Below are 22,827 nucleotides of genomic sequence, written 5' to 3' on the forward strand. Positions count from 1 at the left end.
CAGTGCTAGGATGAGACTTTTAGTTGGAGAATATTGACCGGGAGATATCTGTGATTCGGTTTTCACGGGTCTTGGTTATGGTGTTTCACTGAAGAATATCGACAGGATCATCTGAGAGACTATAAGGCTCAGGCTTGACAGAGCTTGGTTGGGATCTGCATTGGAGAACATCGACAAAAACACCCTAATCTTCTTTAATAAAGAAACAACAATGAAAGAGAATATCCATGACAATATGTGTAAATTACTTTTACGAGGAGAAAAATTCCGTATGATGTTATTGCATTTCAAACTTTATACCAACTGAGGATTGTTCCTAGTTTGAAGGTTTTTTTTTTTTATTTTGATAACTTCATTCTACAGTATATAAATATTTAAATATAATTTTTTTTATGAGATACGTGTTTTATATATATTCATAAACGTGTTTAATTGAAGGCTGTAAGTGTATAAAATATAACTAGAATGACGGACAAGAAACAAATATTTATCTTAATATCAGAGAATACTCGGTGCGTAGGTTCACTTATAAATAAAAAGAGCTTTTAGAGATTCCCAATTTTCTCATTTCTGGACGAGGTTCTTGGGAGATACATTCAGAGTCTAATTATTTGTCAGAATACTTTGGAAAAGTCGAATGAATTCGTTTTGAATAGTTATATTAACAATCAGTGCAAGTCATTATAAAATGAGATAAAGGCGGGTAACGCGTTGATCGTGACAATATAAAACAAAAACAGCCAAACCAGTAATGCTTGTATCTGTGTAAAATCGAGGAACAGAATGGTGAGGTTGATAGACAATTCGTTACAATTCTTCTTGATATTGTTATTTGTTAGATGTGCCAGATGTTCCAAATATATTGATGGAAAAGACACTGTTCTAGAACAAAGTTTGGAGGACTTTAAGAGACTGTGTCCGTTTACAGACCTGTGTTTCAGCACAGCGCATGATAACTTTACCCATCGTGAACTTTCTCTATATCCCTGTTGTTTTTCTTGTGATTGTGACGTCAACTGCGCCAATGCATGCTGTCCGGACAAACCAGAACGGTTTTTAAATGAAATCGAAACTCTGGAAATAAAAGAATCACAGACTCAATGTGTCTACGCGCAAATAAGACCATACAGTTTAAAGAAATTGAATGGAAAGCCGTATAACATGATTGGAAATTGTCCATCGAATTTCACAAATGAAGATATAAAAGTTAAGTGTTCAAGAGAATACCATGATTTCAATTTTGACCAAGACGACGTTAAAACGCTTATGCCCAGGTCATCTGAAACAATGAACGTTACCTTTAAAAATGTATACTGTGCTGTTTGTCACGACGCTGCCGAGAAAACTCAACATGTTTGGAACACAAAAGTTATATGTAAAAATCATAGGGAATTTTTATTATCGAATATATCTGAAATTCACATTAAGCTTTCTGAAGAATCACTTTGTCAAATCTTATTTGAACCGTCATTTACAACACCATGGTATGCTGTGAAATCATGTAGCGGTGAAATAGATAAATGCAATGTAACAGGGAATTGGAGACACTTCGACCACAGCCTGGAATCGGCATGTCTGTCGTACAGGTCAGAATATAGAGGATTTAAAAATGTACACTGTTTTCTTTGTAATGGTCATACACTAGCAGATGCTTACAGTGTATGTCAGCACGAGGACGCGAAGGATGGCATGGATTCATTTGTGGCACTTTTAGATTTTAACGAATTAGAAGTTCCATCTTACAAATATATAGAAACGAAATGTTCTAGTGGCTCCAAATTTGACCCTCTTAAGGTAAGCTTTTGCCAAATGATGGTCTTGATTACTAATAGAATCTTCACAGAGCAAAGGCTTAAATCAAAGGTACTTTCCAAAGTCGCATGCCATGTATATGTGATGTAACAAATTAATTAACGATTTCTAAAAGAAGACGAATGGGATTGTAACGATATAACGATACTATTCCGACTTATATTGTAATAACATTTTAGCAAGTCAAATTCTTTTATATCATAAGATTTAAGTTCAGGAATGTGTGCTTGTATAAATAAAAGACATATGACTTCAGTCAAACGCGCATGATCGAATATAAATTATATGATATAAAAATTTGTATTTTGGACGCACTTGGGAAATGCTCGATATCATAAATGAAAATTGTATTTGTATAGGCAAGACTTTTTTATTTTCTGGTTCTCGGGAGATTTTTGCCAGGATCTTGGGTAGGAGGAGAAAATAAAAATAAGTGTTTAAATCCCCGAGTCGAGATGAAAAAAAAACAAAAAACAAAAAAAACCAAATGGCATTTATTTTTTATTTTTTAAGTGCCCCAAATATCAGCACAGTTTCTGCTCGCTCTTCTTCATATCTATTTTCTACAGTCAGAGTGAGCAGATCCGTTGTCTAGTATCTATTTAAGAGAGACTTGTCATCTAGGTCGGAGGTTTGTTACTCAATCTTTTGCTACTCCAAGAAAATAGATCCCCTGCTACTCTACTAACATACCTGTTTTACTTGTATACGCTATGTCTTTGGACTTTTAAAAAATATATATTATGCACCTACCCGAAACCATGAATAACTTCAACTGGGGTATCGAGTTCAATATCAAAATTATCGCTGGAAACCCGTCCGATCAGTACATGTTCATCTTCTAAAAATTCGCCAAGATAACGCCCTATCGAATAATGTAATGGAATCTTGCATATTTGGTTCTTTTCCAAACGTTTTTAACAGACTTTACAGAGACTTTGAAGTATGCCGCAGAATCCATATTTGATCTCGAACATGCAGATGCACAACCAAAATTATCGGCACAACGGACTCTTTGAAACGGAAAGGTGTGCATTTAGAGAAACGAACGAAATGGCCGTTTACGATTTTATTTTCGCTTGTGTTCAGTCCGGACTATCGGTGGGGAAAATAAAAATAAAATTAGCGAAAAAATCTTTTATTTTTATTTCAAAATCGAAAATTGGGTCGGGGCTCCCAAGAACCAGAAAATAAAAAAATTATTGCCATACTGGAGGTATTAAGAAATACATCTATATGACGAACGAAGAAGAGTAACCACAGAATTATTACACTATTTACATGTAAACGTAACGATATTTTAATTTTTGGCGCAAAAACTTTGATTTGGAGTTGTCCGCCAAGATAGTCCGTAATAACCTTACAGCTCACATGTCAAACGAATTTGACAGTTAATATAAATGATCATCATAAATGGTTGTTGCGGAGTACATTCATCGACAGTCATGTACATAAGATAATAGGTAAGGGTAGATTTCTCGGAAGCACGGAGCACTAAAACACAGCCTCAGAGCCACGCATTTGCAAAGTAGGCCCACAACAAAAAGAAGCTGTAACGGAAAAATATTACAGACGGGTTGCTACATAAATCTAAAAAGTACATATAAATTTATGCCAAGTATAGATTGGAGGAGGGGGGGGGGGTGAGGGGGAGGGAGTGGTAAGGGGTAGAAAGTGGGTGGGGAAAGAGATTGAAGATGAAAGTAGAACAAGGATGAATATAAAAAGGGAATGCATATTTTCCGACGTCGATTCCACATGTTTAGCTGAAATTACATTTTAGTAACTCTGGATATTGTTTCTATGCTAAGCAGTAAAAAGGGAAGTTTATATTATTCATAAAAATATTTATATTCACTATGTGTTTTCAAAAATGTAAAAAGTGATTGTGCATTTAAACAGATATAAACCACATACGGACTTACTGCTTACTCAGCAAGAATCGCTAGCTCCATTTCGTTATCAACCCGAATATTTTGGAGGTTATGACTAATATAGGTCGACTCGGGAATACCTACTTCAGTAAATATTATAAATCTACATGAACTGTTACAGAAATGTTAACATCATCTGTTGAACTTGATCAATTGAGCCGTGCCATGAGAAAATCAACATAGTGGGTTTGCGACCAGCATGGATCCAGACCAGCCTGCGCATCCGCACAGTCTGGTCAGGATCCATGCCGTTCGCTAATGGTTTCTCTAATTGCAGTAGGCTTTAAAAGCGAACATCATGGATCCTGACCAGACTGCGCGGATGCGCAGGCTGGTCTGAATCCATGCTGGTCGCACACCCACTATGTTGGTTTTCTCATGACACGGCTCAATTATACAACGAGATTTCATTGACGTCTTGAGTACCGAATAACATGTATTCGTAAATGCGTTTTTTCCCCCCTAAATATACAGTAATAGTGCATAATTTTACAATTAATGGACTGCGTTGTTAAGAAGGTTTCCAGATACAATGAACTTCTGTCTTCGTTTTATTATTTTTTATCTGTTTTTTACGGATCATAGAATCCATTCGATTTTAGTATAACAGAATTTCGTTTAAGCCTGTGCCAAGGGGAATGAGGATGTGTTGTATTTTTCATTACCTGTAATGAACAGACTCAAGCAACCCAAATCAGTACTAGTCATAAGTTTGATTTGTTGCGTTTTATTTCCTACAAAGATCTTTTTGATTATTATTTCTGAGTGATTGTTAGAAAGCAACAAGAGAGTGACAAAGACTTTATTTAAGAAATAATAAATCTGTTCCTATATTTTATCAGTTAATAAAATATGGGCAGGAGTTTGGATGCGTAATAATTAAATCACGAGTGCGCAGCACGAGTGATTTAATTATTCGCATCCAAACGACTGCCCATGTTTTATTAATTGATAAAATTATTGAAACATATTTATTATTTCGATTCTAACAACGCAAAAAATTCGCATTTTACAGTACGTACTACATTTTCAGCGTAATACGTCATTCGGGTCATATGCTGTTACAATTTACCCCCTATGGTTAGAAAGTGTTGCATAGCTAATTGAACGTATATGTACTTGTTTATTTTTTATCAGAATTTTGAAAAATATATATAATTTAGCAATCTAACAGCTCGCAAACTAATTATGAACAGAATCATCAAAATAAGCGAGTTGACCCTGTATTACGAGTGACGAGCTTAACTTTTATATGACGTCACATCATTATGACGTCATACTTTATGTCATACATTTATGACGTCACCGCTGAATAATAATTAAGCTAATTGAATTCGCTCGTACAGATCAGAGCGTGTTTTACGGACCTACACATAGGTCAGTATGACTTTTTATTATATTTATGTTTTTGAAATGCTGTTTTCAACCGTTTGGTCCTGAAATAATTCGTATGTAATGGAACTGAAGTAGAATCTCTTATGTTACATTCATAAGGGGGTGAAATGTAACAGCCAACCATATTTTATCGTAGATTCATGTATAGGCGATTTCGCTATATGTTTTTATAGCAACTGCTGCGGATCGTGTTAGAATAATGTTTACATAATATGCACAAATTAAGAAAAGGATATATATTTACTATTTTTTTTACAGAAAGTATGTCGACGACTATCGTGCGCGCCTGGTATGATGCTTTCCAAAGACAAGTGCACTCCTCTTTATAAGAAAATGGTGTATTCAGATAACGATGTTGTGTTTGGACTCCGGTTTAATCTTCTTCCTACACATGCTACTAAAAGTCTTGGATGGGTTCATCTTGGGATGTTGGCCCAGTCGGTTCTAAATGAATTCTACTCAAAACTGATTCTGTTGTACACAACATATAGCGCAAATCTATGTGCTTTTAACGCCTACGTGAAGCTTGAACAAAGTCTTGAAAATACAGTTATTTCAATGAAAGAAGAAAATTTAACGGATATTATGACATTCGTTTCTTATCTGGCTATTGTAGTGGATTTCAGCTTTGAAGAGATAAGAAATATTTCCGCGACCCTAGAGGAAATGGCGGCGCTTTTTGCAACACACGATTATTATGCCCAATATCTTGTCCAGTACCAACCAGATGATTTAGAAATGCCAACAAAATATAATTACAATGTCAGTGACGAATTTGTAAAAACTGTAGATGAACTTGATCTAGACCCTTTTCAGTATACAATGATTTTAGGCGGTCAGAATGATCCTGAAGATGGATTAGGAATCGTGTTATTTCACGAGGATTTTTTGGCACCTGAAGAAAGATGTGAATCTACATTATCAATTCAGCCAAATCCTTTTTGTGCCTGTATAGAACTTAACCGCAACGAATTTAATATAGATATTGCTAACAGAAGAATTAAAACTGACGGTTTCTCTGACATGTCGTCCTTAGACTTGACGTTCTCAAAGATTTTGTCTTCTAAAAATGCAGGAGCCGTACTGGTTTGTTCTGATGAGTATTTTTCGCAGTTACCTTCAGAAGAAATTCCCGAAGTTAATGACCAGTTGGTTCTTTTGACTATCATTTGTCTAGTTTGTTCTATCATATCCCTTTTATTGACCTTTGTAATCTATTCTATGCTGCCTAGTTTAAGAACTCTTCCTGGATTGAATAACATGGCTCTAGTCTTTCACCTTTTCCTTGCACATACGTTGGCTTTGGTAATTGCTGTAACAGACATAAACGTGCAATGGATTTGTTCTGCAGTGGGCGTTCTTCTCCACTACACTCTGCTGTCCAGTTTCCTATGGATGTTCATCTGTACCTTTCATATGGCGACTGTTTTCGGAAAGATAAAAGATAGACCTGGCCCTGTTCATACCTACAAATTTTTTCATTACTTGATATTTACTGAAGTAATATCTGCTCTTCTGATAGTATCTAACATTGTTGTCGCCCTTATTTCAAGCAAGCACTCTACTGGATTTGGCTACGGTGGTTCTAGCTGCTATATTCGAGACTCGAACATGATTCTCTTATTTGTTGCCGTCCCGCTTGGTCTTGTTCTCACGGCCAACTTTGGTATGTTTGTTTATGTCATTTGGATCGTTGCCCGCTTACCAGACATGGCAAAACATAGTAACCACGAACGGCACAATATAACGATATTTTTCAAGCTATCTACTCTAACTGGTATCACATGGGTATTTGGATTCTTATATCAGTTCTTTGACATACTTCTTTTTGCCTATGCCTATATAGTTCTCAATGCTGGCCAGGGCGTGTTTATCATGTTTTCGTTTGTACTGAATAAACGAGTGTTCTTCATGTTACGCGCTAAGAGCCACGCGAAAGAAAATGGCCGCTCGGATGAAACGACTCGGCAAGTCCATGTTTCAGTTGTCTCTTAACCCTTACCCTGCTAAATTTCTAAAATGGACTGGTCCATCATTTAATTTGGGCAATACCATTTATTATTTGAAGGGATCTTTACTGACAATTTATTGACTGAATGCGCAGGCTGATCTTGGTCTGCACCGGTCGCAAAAGTGGAATCACTTGCCGTCAGCAGGCTAAAGGTTGAAGATAACCAGTGCCTGTCTTTCATTAAATATTTTTTTCATGAGATATTAACTTCAATTCTAGAAACTCTTATTCAAATATATTTAATAAGGTTGGAATTTAAAACGGGAGAGGTGGCCTAGTGGTTAAGGTGTTGGCCGCTCAAGCCGGGGGTCGCGTGTTCGAGCCCCACTGGGGTCACGACAATGCCTTCTCATTTGACACCAGTACTGGGTTTTTCAGGAAGCGTACTCGAGAGAGCTTAAAGCTTTTACACTATCGAGCTAAAATAAATTAGTATAAACAAATAAGGTGGGCAGTGGTCATTCTTCAATACAAAATTTATCTGTGAATTTGTAATAACTGTATTCATATACTTCTAAATGTGCAGATCGTACTGGTAAACAGGCTTACTTTGGTGATTTAAAAATAAACTACCAACCGTTTGATTTTGTTAGCAATTTTGAAGTATAAGGTGGACAGTCATTAATTTACGAATTCGAGCATTTTTCTTCTTGAGATAAACGAAATTCGACTAAAATGATATTTTGTTCACGTGTTTTCGGGACGGAACTCGACAATGTCTTCGAGATAGATATAACTTTGAGTAAAGCGAGTTGAAGATACCGAATTTTAACTGTATATGTTGTTTATCTGAACAATTTCAGTTATATGGTAATTATGATCCGGCTGTTTTGGGAGACAACGCGTATTTGTTGTTCAGTTCTTTCAATATTGGGCGTTAAGCTTTTCTCCACTTTAATTGTGTTTGACGGAACATTTTTATTGTATTTGTTGTGTTTAACTTCGCACCGAAACAATTATAGGTCATATGGCGACCTTCAAGCTTTTGACTGTGGTGAAAGACCCCAGGTGCCCCTCCGTGCATTATTTCACCACGGGTGGGCACCAGGGTAAAACCACCGGCTTCCTCACATAAAAAAATCAATGCCCCCAGTGAGGCTCGAGCCCACATCGGCGAGGGGCAAACGATTTGAAGCCAACGACTTTAACAACTCGGCCTCGGAGTTCCCCTTGACTAAATGGATTAAAACCCCTATGATATGCTTCTTACAAATCCTCGGGACTTTACTGTAGTGACGTGCTGATTAATAAAACAATCATTAATAAAATATCCGTTAGATGGTCGACAATATTTTGTATTGTTTCTTAATTTTGATGTATTAATAATGCTTTAAAATACACTGCATTTAGTAAAACTGCTATCCTTAACTATTAGTACAGTCTACTCGGGTATTCCGAATCAGTCTCAAATTGGGTCAGTCTAAACATTTCACAGCAGCTGATGATGACAACAAATGCCTCGAAAAAAACTAGGAAACGGTTTTGTCTGTAAATTAAAAGTATCAGATTAAACAGCCAAATGTTATTGTTTCAAGTGATAAAAACAATATAATTATGTCGTATAGTGACTCGAGATGCCAATCTTTGCCAAGAAAATAAAGAGCTGCTCTCTTCAAGAGAAGCTTGCTTTATTGTCCGGTGATGTACTTAAATAAATAATGCATGAATGTTATGTACCTTATATAATTATTACACTGTAGATAAATAAATTCTGAAATATGTGTTAAAAAAATTGTTAATTTAAACAAAAATCATCCAATATAGTGTATTTCAAAACAAAATCCATCACTATTACTCAATTCATTTGAAAACGTCTTGAACTCATGTCAGAAGTACATGTTACTATGTTTTACACTGAATAATTGTTTCAGTGTTGAAATTGTAGTAATTAAAATTTACAGTGTTTATTATTCAATTAACCTAAACTTATTGTTTTCTAAAATCCGAACGATCATAAAGTTGACATATCATTCAGGTGCCTGTTTTACGAAAGTAGTATCCGTAGGTAGACATCTACATGTAGGAATGAGTAGCAGCAATATTTAGTGATAATGACTCGAATTAGCCGACAAATTTAAATATATTGCAAAGTAAGCGATAATTTATTAGTCATATAAAAAATGTATTTTTATTTGTAATTTAATGATCTATTCACGAATATATAAAATGATATTGTACATATTGAAGCATTAGTTCCATTTCAATTTTATGAAAAGTTGATCGAAATATCCGAGTACATTGTATACATGTTTAGAATTAAGGCAACTGACACATTCCTGTGTAGTGTGTTAAAAAGTCAAAATCGTCCAGAATTGTTGAATCTGACTCCCGTCATAAAAGTCAAAATCGTCCAAAATTGTTGAATCTAACTTCCGTCATAAAAGTCAAAATCGTCCAAAATTGTTGAATCTGACTTCCTTCAAGGTGAAATAACAACCAGGAATTTTCTTGTACCGATGAATCAACGAAGATATTTTTTCTGATTTCATCAAATATTACTTAATTGCTTCTACATCTGTCTTCAGGCACTTAATGTTGCTTCTCTTGATATATTTACCAGAGGATTTTTGTTTCTTATGTACTATGCTGTTTGATACTATCATGTGTGTAATTTATTAACCTGGCATGGTCAACGTTCTTAGACTGTTCCATAACTTTGGAACATGAATGAGATTTTGAACGATTAAGCCAATAACCAGTTAAGGCACGTGTACATTTGCCTCTGACCATTACAATGCGGTGGCCCACAGTGAATTTTCCCTAAGTAAAAAAAAAGTTTATTATAATGAATTATAAAACTGTCATAAATGCAGAAGGTTGCATAATAATTTAATTTCTGTTTTTGAAAATATACCAATGTTTGGATGATGGAGAGGACACAAGTAACATGATATGCATTGAAAATATGTATGCCTATCACGTATCGTCCATATTTTTGTGTTTACCATATTGAAAGTAAAATCAAATCTCTTTGAATCCCTTCATATCTAATTAATACTTTTTAAAACACGGTTGTGATGTAATCCTTTGTTAGTTTTGTCCATTATATAGGTTATTGTACCGATACCGCTCTATACACACGATTATTTTACTATACCTGTCCATTATTAACCTGTAACTGTCCATTCTTAAAATACTGGATACTTTAAGAATGGACAGGTACAGGTTAATAATGGACAGGTATAGTAACAACCTTGTACGTTGAGAGGTGCGAGTACATCAACCTATGAAATTCGAAAGTTTCGAAATATAAACTGCCTTGCTTATTTTTTTTTTATTTTTTTTTTTCAAACTTTGTAGCTGCAATAAAAAAAACCTGAAGGGAAACGCATGATTTTAACCCAAATCGGCCCACAAATTATCAGTCAAACGAAAATCAAACAATGTGCCAAAAGTAAATCTTCAACCGTTAGAAATCGCAATAGAAAAGTATCGCAGATATACACCTTATATGGCATTTTCAGTCGAAAATAGATGATTATAGGCAACGTAATATAAAAACAAGAACTGTCGGAGGACAGCAACGCTCGACTACTTAACAGTCTTGTCAATTGAATGAATATTAAAGTCGAAAAGGGGGCATCTTTTTGTAAAATTGCAAAAAGGTTAATGGAACCTGTGCAAAGCATATCAGCTCATGACAATGGACAATTGTGCAAGTTTCAATCCATTCTATTAGAAGGTACCGAGAGATTCCAGCTTACATACAAAAAAAACCCCAACAACTGCTTAGTCGAAAAAAAATGCATAATTTTGTAAAAATGCAATGTAGAGTTATGACTCCTAAGCACTGCATATCAGATCATCACAGTGGACAAGTGTGTGACGTTTTGATCCATTTCCATTAGTAGGTACTGAAATGCCAGGTTACATATAAAACCTTAATCAAAAAATTCTAAGTCGTAATAGGGGCAAAGTTTTATTCAAAAGCAAAACAGAGTTATGGGACCTATGCAGTGTAAGCCAATTTATCACTGTGAATAAGGTTCATGTAAAGTGTTTTGAAACCGCCCCTCAGGTGAATTTTTGTTTTATATTTTTAGGCATCATAGATCTTTGCTTTTCATAAAATGTATACCAAACTGTTCAGAATAAGTGTGTGTGTGTGTGTTGTGTGTTCGGGTTTAACGTTTTTTTCAAATTTTTTCAGTCATATAAACGACGGTGTCTACTTGTAGCAGTGAGCACAATGCCCAACTTTATAGTGCTGCCTCACTGGAATATCACGCCGTAGACACGTGGCATGATACCCCACCCAGTCACATTATACTGACACCGAGCTGACAAGTCCTAGCATTATCCTCTTAATGCTGAGCGGCAAGCGAGTACCATTTTTACGTCTTTGGTATGACGCGGCCGGGGATCGAACCCACGACCTCCCGCACTCGAAGCGGACGCTCTACCACTAGGCCACCGAGGCGGTATTCAGAATAAGTAGAAGTGTCTTTCAAGAGAAGAGTTATATTTGGAATAATAAATTTTCTCTAACTAGTATATCACATGTACTTTGCCCGTCTACATTCTGTTTTGTAGAAAATATCAAACTTTTTTTTTCAAAAATTTTGACATTATGTCTGTACTTATTGTGTGCCTAGCATATTTCTCCAGGTACTCCCAGTGTTGAAAATGTTAAAAACATGTACATTTCAAACGTTGCAAAAATTGCAAAATGAAAGTGAAAGTAGAGCTGTCAAATTGACAAAATAGTGTTATGTTCAAGAAAATATGTAAGTTAACCATATTTCATTACTGGGAGTACCCAGATAAATATGTTGCACACACAACCAAAACAAACTTAAAGAAAAATACGTTTGAAAAAGAAGTTTGATATTTTCTACAAATCAGAACGTTGACAGCCGAGGTGCATGTGATATTAAACAGAATACACATTTCCAAACATTCTTACCTTGAATAAAGTATTTCCTACTTACTCTGAACATTTCAGTATATTTATTATAAATGGTAATGGTCTACGAGATATAAATTTTCAAAATATTCACCCGAGTGATGGTCTCCAAACTGCCAAACACTTTTGATGAATCTTAACCAAATCGGGACGCCGACGCGGACGCAGACTCATAGATGAAATAAAAAAATGGAAAACCACAGGTCGCCAAACACGATTTAAACGAAATTGTTGCAGGCTCGGTTTGCTTGAACCTGTTCATGGACGGTAGTGGAAATGCTAGTTACCGCCCACGCCCTCTAGCCCCGGGTTGAGCAGAATTTAACATTTACACATGTTATAAGTATCAGAATCATCCATAGATGTGTTCATACGGCGGTGCACATGGAACCTTCATTGATGCACAATGTGCAATTCCATGAAAAGCGGATACAATAATGGTTGGGCCCTACACGAGAAAACAATGGGCAGAAATAACAAACTAGAGTCCAAAGCTCTACCTATTCTTTGAATAGTCGAGCTAAAAACATGATTTTCCTTTCTTTTTCAAATGCTGCAGACCTATCTTTTTCATGCAGTGTTCGTGTAAAATTGGTTAATTTTTTGCCATAACTGACATTTGATGTAGTCCTACCCAGAAATATTCAATTTAGTCTTTCTCCTACAAAGACAAAACAAAACAAAAAAAAAAAAAAAAAAAAAAAAAAAAAAACAATAACAAAAAAAAAAAAACAACAACAAAAAAAACCGTAAAGTTCCCTAAAGTTTTTTCTGCATGTTTCGGTATAATGATGATTTTAATTTTACAATACAATTTTTTTGTAATAACAATGTTATTTATTGTTGTAATAACGAAATATTTTCTCGTCAAAACGAGGTACGAGTCATAACTTGTAAATATCTCATATAATACGTATAATTTTCTTCTAATAAAATTGATAGAATATCTCATAATTACGAGATAAGAACGATTGTTTTATAATAATGCTATAAAATACATAAATACATTTTAGAATGTCTTCACCTGGATCCGTGATTTATGTATAACTGTAAACTCAGCACGAACAAAGCATGGACAACTATTGATACATACATCGTATGGCCAAGTTAAATTTTACTTTTTGTAAAGGTACTTCAAATCATTCATAAATATGAAAAAACGAGATATGTTCGAAACTTTCCTAAGAATCAGCACAGAATTTCGTTAGTGTTTAAAAAAAACTTTTAATTGCAAAACTATATTTATATGCAATCTAATTTAAACTCTATTGGACTTGGTATTTTTACTTAGCACAGGGACACAAATCAATGAATTGTATTTGCCTCAAAGAGGACAATATTAGAGACATTATAAAATATCACGACAATCTTGAATTTTTCGTGAGGACCGTGTTTTAAGTCAGAGAAAAGCCTCAAACTATCCATTAGTTGCGCCTCGATTTGTCCATTGTTTCACATAATGGACAGTTTGAGGTTTTTCTCCTTTACATAAACTAGGATGAAGTATCATTAGACATGCGCACGTGCAATGTTTATTATACACTAAACGATAATAATCATGCTTCAATAGGTCACGTTTTTAGGTTTTCAATTAACGGCTCATATAAAATCAGATAAGTTCGATAAGTGAAAAGCTGCAATTAACCAGTCCATTAGTAAATCTTTATGATAAAGAGAAGTCCAATTATATCATACTTTTTTATTAGGCCATATCAAACTGGAGCTATGTTCACCGTCACCGAGCTGGTAGACTGCCGGCTGTTTATTCGGGACTTTTCGCTGAAAACTTTAAAGAAACAACAGTGGTGAGTTAAAAAGAGTGCTAATAACCACTCAAGGAATGTCATTGCCGTTTAATGAGTTGTTTATTATATACCTAAACACAATAGCGATTACCCGATTGCTTGAATTAGTGAATCATATAAAATATCGACGTTAAAGAATTCTTATCGCTGCGACACATTCGAAAATGATGTCATTCATCCCTGGCGGATCGATAAGAAGTTATAATGCCTGCTTCCATGTATTTTACCTGGGTTACAAGATTTTTCCTTTGATAAATTTGTTACCATTTATAGTAAGATATAAAATGAAATAAAAAATGATCAATGATTGTCACTGTTTAAGCTGAACAAATTATTTGCTTAAATGAAAAGGAATCCTTTCCAAAACATTCGTCAATGCTTTAAGTGTAGACTTTCAGTTTATAAAAAAAGCCGTGTGTTTCCTGACAAGACCTTTCAACATAATTACCGCCGATATTTGACAAATTGAAGTGATCGCTTAAGAATTTGTGTCTTCATAATACTTTTTTGTTAAAGTATGGAAATTCAGTGTCAATCAGTCTGAAATATCACCTTAGAAATTTTCATTTAATAACACTTCCTGACTTACATGTATAATTCAAATTAATTGTGTCAATAAAATTACTTTTCTGACCAGTAATCAAAAGTGATATTCATATTTGGTTTATATTATTTCATTAAACGATAAAATTCTATTTTGGTTTACTTTCATTTTATCCTCTATGCTCGATATGAAACAACATAACGAATTGAAATTTGCTCATCACCCAAAATACACTTATATTTTATGTAATTATGTTTCCAAGAGAATTTTCTATTTCTGAATTTGTTATTACTCTGTAAAGATGTTTACTTTAAAGGACATGTAACTGGAAACAAATTTCTTGATACTATTTGGCCTGAACAAATTTACAAAGGCAATGCATCAGTGGACAGAAATGGATAAATGAAATGTTACAAGAGATTCGTAGGTTCCACATTTAACGGAACCTTATTGATGAATGGAAATGTTTAAAGTTTAAAATAATTTGTCTTATTACTGTGATTGCATGGAACTATAACGCAGTAATACATATGGTGCTTCTATGGTAGTTCTGTACGTTCGGAATAAAAATATCGCCACCGTAGAATTTGACATAACCTCATTTTTCTTTAAACTAAAAGAGATACTAAGAAGGAATTTTGATCATTTTTTATAACAATTATTATATAACATATCGTCTATTACATAGTCATATAAAGTGATCATGAATAAGTCCATATCTTTAGTTTTGAGATATTTTTCCCTGGTGAAAGAGATCAAAGATTTTCAAGCTAATTGTAAGACATTAATGGAAATAAATTCACGTGTCAACATTTTTTTTTGTTTTAATTTTTTGATTGTTAGTGACATTATTGGTTTTTTATAAGTTTACATACGAAATGCCAAATATCCGTAAATCTATTTTCAATTTTTCATGCCTTCCCAAGGTTTCATCCTTTTTATCCGGATAAATGACGTTTCGACAAACGTATAGAACTACCTTAACATTCATAGGTAAGACAGAAGTGTGAAGATGTCAGAATATTCCTTATTTTTGGCACTTGTGTTACTATGTGTTCAACATGTGAAGAGTTCAGATAAAAATGAGAGCAGAGACTTTATTCTCAAGAAAAGTGTGGAGGATTATGAAGCATTTTGCCCATATACTGACCTTTGTTATCACCCAGCTCGCAAAAACATCACGCGGGCAGGTAATGGCACGCACGCTTGTTGTCACTCTTGTAACTGTGACGTCAGTTGCGGCACCGCATGTTGTCCGGACAAACCAGAACGGTTTTTAAATGAAACTGAAATTCTTAAATTAAAATCCGCCCCGGAACAATGTGTTTATGCACAGTTACGGCCGTTCAGTTCAAACAAATTAAACGGGGTTCCGTTTAACATGATTGGAAATTGTCCAGTGGATTACACAAATGAATACATAAATGGAAAATGTTCACGGGAATATCATGAATTCAATTTTGGACAGGAAGACACTCAAACACTCATGCCTCTTTCATCTAATACAATGAATATTACTTTCAAAAATTATTACTGTGCTATTTGCCATAATGTCGTAAATACAAATCTACAATTTTGGAACACAGAAATTGTATGTGCAAACAAAAAGAAATTATTACTATCAAATATATCTGAAATTCTTTTGAAGCTTTCGGAAGAACCTTGGTGTCAAGTTATATTCGAACCTTCATTTACGACGCAACGGTATGATGTGAAACGTTGTAGCGGTGTTATAGACAGATGTAATGTAACCGGCAGCTGGTATCAGTATGACTACGCCCTGGAAACGGCCTGCATGTCGTATACGTCAGAGTATAAAGGCTTTAAAAACATACACTGTTTTCTTTGTAATGGAAATACATTAAAAGATGAAGACGGCATCTGTGAGCCTAATAGCAAACATCAAATTGACATCTCATTCCTGGCTCTTTTAGATTTTTACGATTTAGACGGATCATCTTTACAGAGCAAGGTCACAAAATGCTCCAGTGGCTCAAAGTACGACCCACTTAAGGTAAGATATTGCCCAAAAATAACAGGTTTTATTTTTGTAATATCTGATAAGTATAATATACTGAAGTCTAACATTATAGAAATACCTTAAATATTTGTAGTAATATGATGTTGATAAAATAGCCCTGTAAATATACCCAAGGTCTGTCAAGCCCACAGCCAGTAAGTTAAATTGAGGATTTATAGCGAAAATAATAATATATATTCAAGATTTAAATGCTATTTTGCGCACGTTTACATGGGTATAAATTATATTGGGACTTCTGTAAATCCATGAATCACTTTTTAATGTTGTATATCATTTTCTTGTCAATGAAATTACATTTTTCTTTTCTTTGAAAAAAAAAAAACACCAAAAAAACAAACAAAAAAAAAAAACAACAACAAAAAAAACACAAAAAACAACAACAACCGGCGTTTGTAGTCTTATTATCATCAGCAGCACACTGTAAAATATACGTCGCCAGAAATGAGGGGCATTGAGAGAAAAAGATCATATATGTTCAGTCATTACATACCTGTAAAATTAAGTGTTTACTGGATGATAATGCATGATTAAGAAACCTAGGTAGGGCCTACGAGGTTTGTTCACATGAAATAAAGTCCCTTTTTTTTTGTTTCGCTATAATTTTACTATATTGTTTTGAAATTACGTTCACAGAAACACTTGACACACTTTTTGTTCTATTTTAATCACTATCGAGAATGTCATTCATAAAACCCGCAGTAAGCGAGATTTTCGTGCAAAAGTACTATCGTAGTAGGGTTGTAGATTTTTTTTCCCACGATAACTGACCGTATTTTGGCATGGTCCATTAAATCCTGTCTGCGCATGTGTATTCAATATTGCTGTGTATACCTGTATTTTAGTGAGACTGACACTTATTTATTTTTTTTTTACCTTTCTCTTAACTTAACTTTTTTGACATCTGTAATTATCTGTAATTTTAAGGCGATTAGGATGTATTTATTTGCAAGATAATTCCATCTATCTGTAAACATTAACAATGTGCTTTGTTGATGACAAAATAACTGTCCCCATGTTCATTACAGAAAATTATCTTATTGTAATATTGCTAACAAAAACCCACACTTTATTTACTTTATTCAGTCATACTGTTACACTATGTGACCTGACTTAAATAAAAGTAATTGTTGTTGTTGTTGTTGTTGTTCAATAAATACGAACACTGGCGCTTTGTCCCCTTTTTGTGCCCGCAACAGTAATTATTAGAATAGAACGACATCGCACAATGCAAAACTAGAGAATATTTGATAACTAATGCAAAGCGCTATCAGCTCAGTCAACGTTTTGATGTCTCAGTAAATGTTAAGCCAATCGGTCATTCGATTTTAAAATGAATAACTGTTTAGCCAGGGTAGTCATATGTGGGCTTGCATAAAATGACGTCACAAAAACGTCTAGACATCTAATCAAAACATTATCGAACTTAGGAAAACATCGACAGAAACTTTTTAATTACTGTAGAAGACAAAAGTTTTAGTTAACCTATCTTATTGGACAGGGATGTGCCTAATTATTTTCAAAAATAATTAATTAGTTCCAATTACAGTGAGAAAATTGCTAATTAAATTAAATCAAATTACAAGTCATTTTCAAAAAGTAATTAATTAATTACAATTATTTTGCCAAAAGTAATTAATTTTAGTTAATTATTTTATCTCTCCTTTGGAAGGATTAAATGTTTGAGAGCTGATGAATTCATGATGTGCACTATGTGTAATACCACGACATAATGACAAGTTTCAATATCCGTTTTTCTGTATATTTCTAATTATTAGGTTTAGTGACTAAAATGTATCACATTTACGAATACGAATAATACACCTGTAAATAGATTGTTTTTACAATCTCGAGTGAAATGAATGACAAAAGAAATCCATTATCTGGATATTTCAGTTACCCTTACCCTGCTAAATTGCTAATAAACTTATCCATCTTTAAATTTGGACAGTACTATTAAATGTTAAAAGGGGTGCTTACCAAAACGATACTGGCTGAATAGCGATTAGTGCAGATCTTAAGGCTCATTATAAGTTTAAAAAAATATTTTCACTTCAAATACAAAAATAAAGATCACGTTACGAATAGGGAAAAACAGAAACAACAACCTCATTTGTAAATTTGGACAGTATCATTAAATGTTAAAAGGGGTGCTTACCAAAATGATACTGACTGAATAGCGAACAGTGCAGATCTTAAGTGCGTTTTGGAATGCTCATTATAAGATTTTAAAAAATATTTTCACTTCGAATACAAAAATAAAGATCACTTTACGAATAGGGAAAAACAGAAACAACAACCTCAGTTGTAATCATTTAAGTATCTAACATAGGAAAAATAGAAATATACTTGGATGCATACATGTCTGCGTGTATTACGCTTGTTCAAAGTAGATGAATTTTGACTATTTTAAAGTGTTTTCTGGGTTCAAATATGATAATGATATAAATTTGCGACCATAGTATTTCTGCTCAGCTGAGTGTACAGTTGTGTCACAAATAGTTTTATGGAGAGCATAATTTAAACTTACCTACCGAGCAATATTGATAGGCAGAAACTGACAAGGCATTCTTTTTATTTCGTAGAATCCTCATTTTTGTCTTTATTTATATTTTATTATTTTTGTTCACATGGTAATATATATGTACAAAACATGCGTACTAAGTTATTTATTATGAATCCTCGGGTATTTAAATCATATATATAAGCCAAAGTTTAAACAACATTTAAAGTTTGGCCTTCACAAATTAACAAAATGAACATTTATTTACGTCAAAGTGCAGAAGCACCACCAACCACAGTTCATCGAACAGAGTTGCAAACACCAATCCTTAATATCCCACAAGCGACCCTTTTCGAAAGCAACCAAACACGCTCTCTGTGTGTCTCTTTCTTCTTCCTCTCTCTCTTTCCCTCTCCTTCCTCTCCCTCTCTTTCTCTCTCTCTATCTTTCTCTCTTTCTCTCACACGGACACGCACACGCATACTCATACATATGCACAAATGCACACTCTCGCTTTCCTCTCTCACTCTATCACTAATGTTCATTCATCGGCTATTTGCTTATAGTTCAACACGTATTAAATATCACATTTCTATTTCATGTCTACAATTTACTAGTATAGTCAACTCCAAATTAAGAACTTTAAGAAATTTTAAAGATATTTCAAACTTAAACGTTTTATAAAGAGTTGACTGCAAACATGTATTAATTTTGTAATTAATTGTTGTCACTCTAATTTAGTATGTACCCGTTTTCGGAAATGAGTAAACTTTTTAAAAAGACTTATAAGCTTACTACTCGATCCCTTGCTTTTGTAATATATATTGTAATTTCATGCTATTTGTTGAATAAAATATTGTTTAAACCAACCACAGTCTATATTTAAATGAATAAAGAAAGAAAATAATAATAACAGATAACTGAAACATTAAGCTGAAACATACATAGGAAAAACATTTTTTTTTCAGTTCTTAACGAAGTAATTTGCTATATACTGTAGAGGAGTATATCCTTTGACTTAACATTGAAAAATTGTACTTATGATAGATGCCAAGAATAATTTCTTTTAGCTGATTTTCACATCTCCATATGAACACATCATTGATACATATCTCTTTAAGTTGTGTTTTATTTTAAGGATGTGTGTAGACCATTACGGTGTGCGTCTGGTATGAGGCTCTACAAGAACAGGTGTTCTTCGCTTTACCCGGAGATGGTATTTCTTGACAACAGCGTTGTATTCAGTCTCCATTTCAATCTAATTCCAACGCATATTGCTGCAAGAGGTGATTCGGAACTTTTAATGAACTTAGTCCATTCGGTTTTAAGTCAGTTTATTCCTAAAATAGACATGATTCATACAGCAAACGATGCAGAGATATGTGCATTCAATGTGTACTTGAAATTGCAACATAGTCTTGAAAATACTGTTATGCTGATGAATCGTGATAACCTAACCGAATTCATGCAATTCGTTTCGTATTTGTCCTTTGCAGTGGATTTCAGTATTGAAGGAATATGGAACATTTCCGCAGTCATAGAAGAAATGGCAACGATTTATGCAACGAACGATTACTACGCACAATATACCGTGCAGTACCCATCAGATGATACTGAAATGCCGGCAATCTATAGAAATAATACTAGTGAAGAATATATAAATAATTTAAATCAACTTCATTTAGATCCTTCTCAGCATTTAATGTTTTTGAGCGGCCAGAATGATCCCGATGATGGACTTGGCATTTTGTGGTTTGTGGAAGATGCTCTTTCGCCTATGCAAAGATGCGAATCTGTGCTTTCAATTCAACCAAATCCATTTTGTCCCCGTATAGAACTTCAAAGTAACGAATTTAATATAGATATTACTAGCAAGAAAGTATCAAACCTTAAAACCTACGGCGTTTCTAAATCATTACCTTTTACTTTTTTCTTTTCAAAGATGCTGACCTCAAAAAACGAGGAAAATGTACTGGTTTGTGCCGACGAGTACTTTTCACAATTACCCACCAAAAATGTTTCTACAGTTACGCACGAGTTGGCAGTGTTAACTATCATTTGTCTTGTTTGTTCTATTATCTCCCTTTTACTAACATTCTTTGTCTATTGTTTTCTTCCTAGCTTAAGAACTCTTCCGGGATTAAATAACATGGCTCTAGTTGTTCATCTTTTCCTTTTTCATACACTACTGTTAGTAACTGATGTAACAGACATTAATAACTCACGGATTTGCTCGGCAGTCGGCATTGGTCTTCATTATACCTTGCTGACATATTTCTTCTGGATGTGTATCTGTACTTTCCATATGCTGAATGTCTTTGTGAAGATTAAAGAACGATCTGCTTATGTTCATACAATGAAGAAATTTGTTCATTATCTCATTTTCGCAGAATCAATGTCTGCCATTTTGGTTATATGCCATATAGTTGTCGCCGTTGTTTCAGCAGATGGAGCAGTAAGTCTAGGCTACGGTGGTTCAACTTGCTTTATTTGGGACCCAATCATGCTTCTTTGTTTTGTTTTTGTTCCTCTTGGTCTTGTGCTTGTAGCCAACATGCTTATGTTTTCGTATGTCATTTGGTGTGTGTCCCGCTTGCCAGACATGGCAGAAAGTAGTAACCAAGAGCGGCACACTTTATTAATATTAACTAAACTGTCTACATTAACTGGCATTACCTGGATATTTGGATATGTTTATATATTTACGGACTCACTTTTGTTTACTTATGCTTTCATAATTTTCAATGCAGGGCAGGGTGTGTTCATAATGTTTTCGTTTGTTATAAACAAACGTGTTTTCGATATGATGCATTCACAAATACATAAGAAAACTAATGGTCAAACTAAAGAGACCAATCATACAACCAGTAATTCTATTGCTTCTGTAAATGGTGCCAAAAATATTACCATTACAATGTCTGATAATACTGATACTAAGTTTTGAAGTTTAGTCAGGCCCTCGAAATTGATATGGGAATGGAGAATGCTGAACAACTTTGTTAGCTGTACATGGAGAAGAAGAATTTGTATACTGGTAACTTGAAACTTCATGCCAAATTTATAATGTGAAGACGCACATGAGGATATGAAGTTAATGAGGTTTATAATTATCTGGTTATAAGGTTTCCAAATTTCCCCAAAACAATTTCTAATGGCTGCATGCTTCAAACAACATCAGATTGATTATTTTTTCTAAGGATATTTTCTTTTTAGAATAAAATTGAACTAGCGGAATAAAATTAATTTTTATTTGTATTGGAGTGTTTTGAAGCCAGAGAAAAAGGTCATATTCAGAATAAATTACCTGAAAAAACACTATGGTTATCATGATATACATAAGCCCGGCTAGAGCTAAAACATGACATTCTGACAATAATGCATCTCTCTTTCAAAATGGCAATACTACCAATACCAAGTTTTTCATTCAGTTATTACTAAAGGTGAGCATTTCAAAAGTTTAAAACAATGTTACAGCAATATATTGTATCCAGTGAGATACTTGTATGCAAAATTGAAACCGTTTTTTTTATAAATTTGGTATAATTCGTGATATTTCCTCAAGCTCAAGTAGAGACAAATTTCGAAGTGATGGCCACTGTCCAAAATGTTTGCAGAGAATGCATTATACAATTAATTTTGATAAAAGAAACGTCGAACTATTGGTAAACAATTATAAAACACAAAATAAAACTGTTGATACCATTTTTTAGGGTACCTCAAGTAAAAGGATTTAATGAGACAGAATTCTTACTACAACATTGAAAAATTAAGGTGGAGTCCAGTGGGATCTTTAAAAAATTTGCTTACTTCATTAAAAAATAGCATTGGGGCAGAAGTAAAACCTACCTACATTTCTTCCAAAATATGTAATCTAAAGAG

General features: G+C 34.0%; 3 protein-coding genes across 3 annotated transcripts; all 3 read left to right on the forward strand.

The window, feature by feature from the left end:
• The first annotated feature begins 247 nt into the window (after nt 1-247).
• On the forward strand, nt 248-1,985 carry LOC128559159 (uncharacterized). Its single transcript, XM_053550365.1, has one exon. The coding sequence runs from the start codon at nt 784-786 to the stop codon at nt 1,900-1,902; it is 1,119 nt and encodes a 372-aa protein (XP_053406340.1). The 5' UTR covers nt 248-783; the 3' UTR covers nt 1,903-1,985.
• Nucleotides 1,986-5,408: 3,423 nt separating this feature from the next.
• LOC128559160 (uncharacterized) lies at nt 5,409-8,725 on the forward strand. The gene has a single exon (XM_053550367.1). The coding sequence runs from the start codon at nt 5,433-5,435 to the stop codon at nt 7,134-7,136; it is 1,704 nt and encodes a 567-aa protein (XP_053406342.1). The 5' UTR covers nt 5,409-5,432; the 3' UTR covers nt 7,137-8,725.
• A 6,681-nt stretch (nt 8,726-15,406) lies between these two features.
• On the forward strand, nt 15,407-22,500 carry LOC123522974 (uncharacterized). The gene is made up of 2 exons (XM_045300525.2): nt 15,407-16,421; nt 20,087-22,500. Exons 1-2 carry the CDS (start codon nt 15,420-15,422, stop codon nt 21,890-21,892), a joined length of 2,808 nt encoding a protein of 935 aa, XP_045156460.2. The 5' UTR covers nt 15,407-15,419; the 3' UTR covers nt 21,893-22,500.
• The last annotated feature ends 327 nt before the right edge of the window (nt 22,501-22,827 follow it).

This window comes from Mercenaria mercenaria, chromosome 8, assembly GCF_021730395.1.
Source record: "Mercenaria mercenaria strain notata chromosome 8, MADL_Memer_1, whole genome shotgun sequence".
NCBI lineage: Eukaryota > Metazoa > Mollusca > Bivalvia > Venerida > Veneridae > Mercenaria > Mercenaria mercenaria.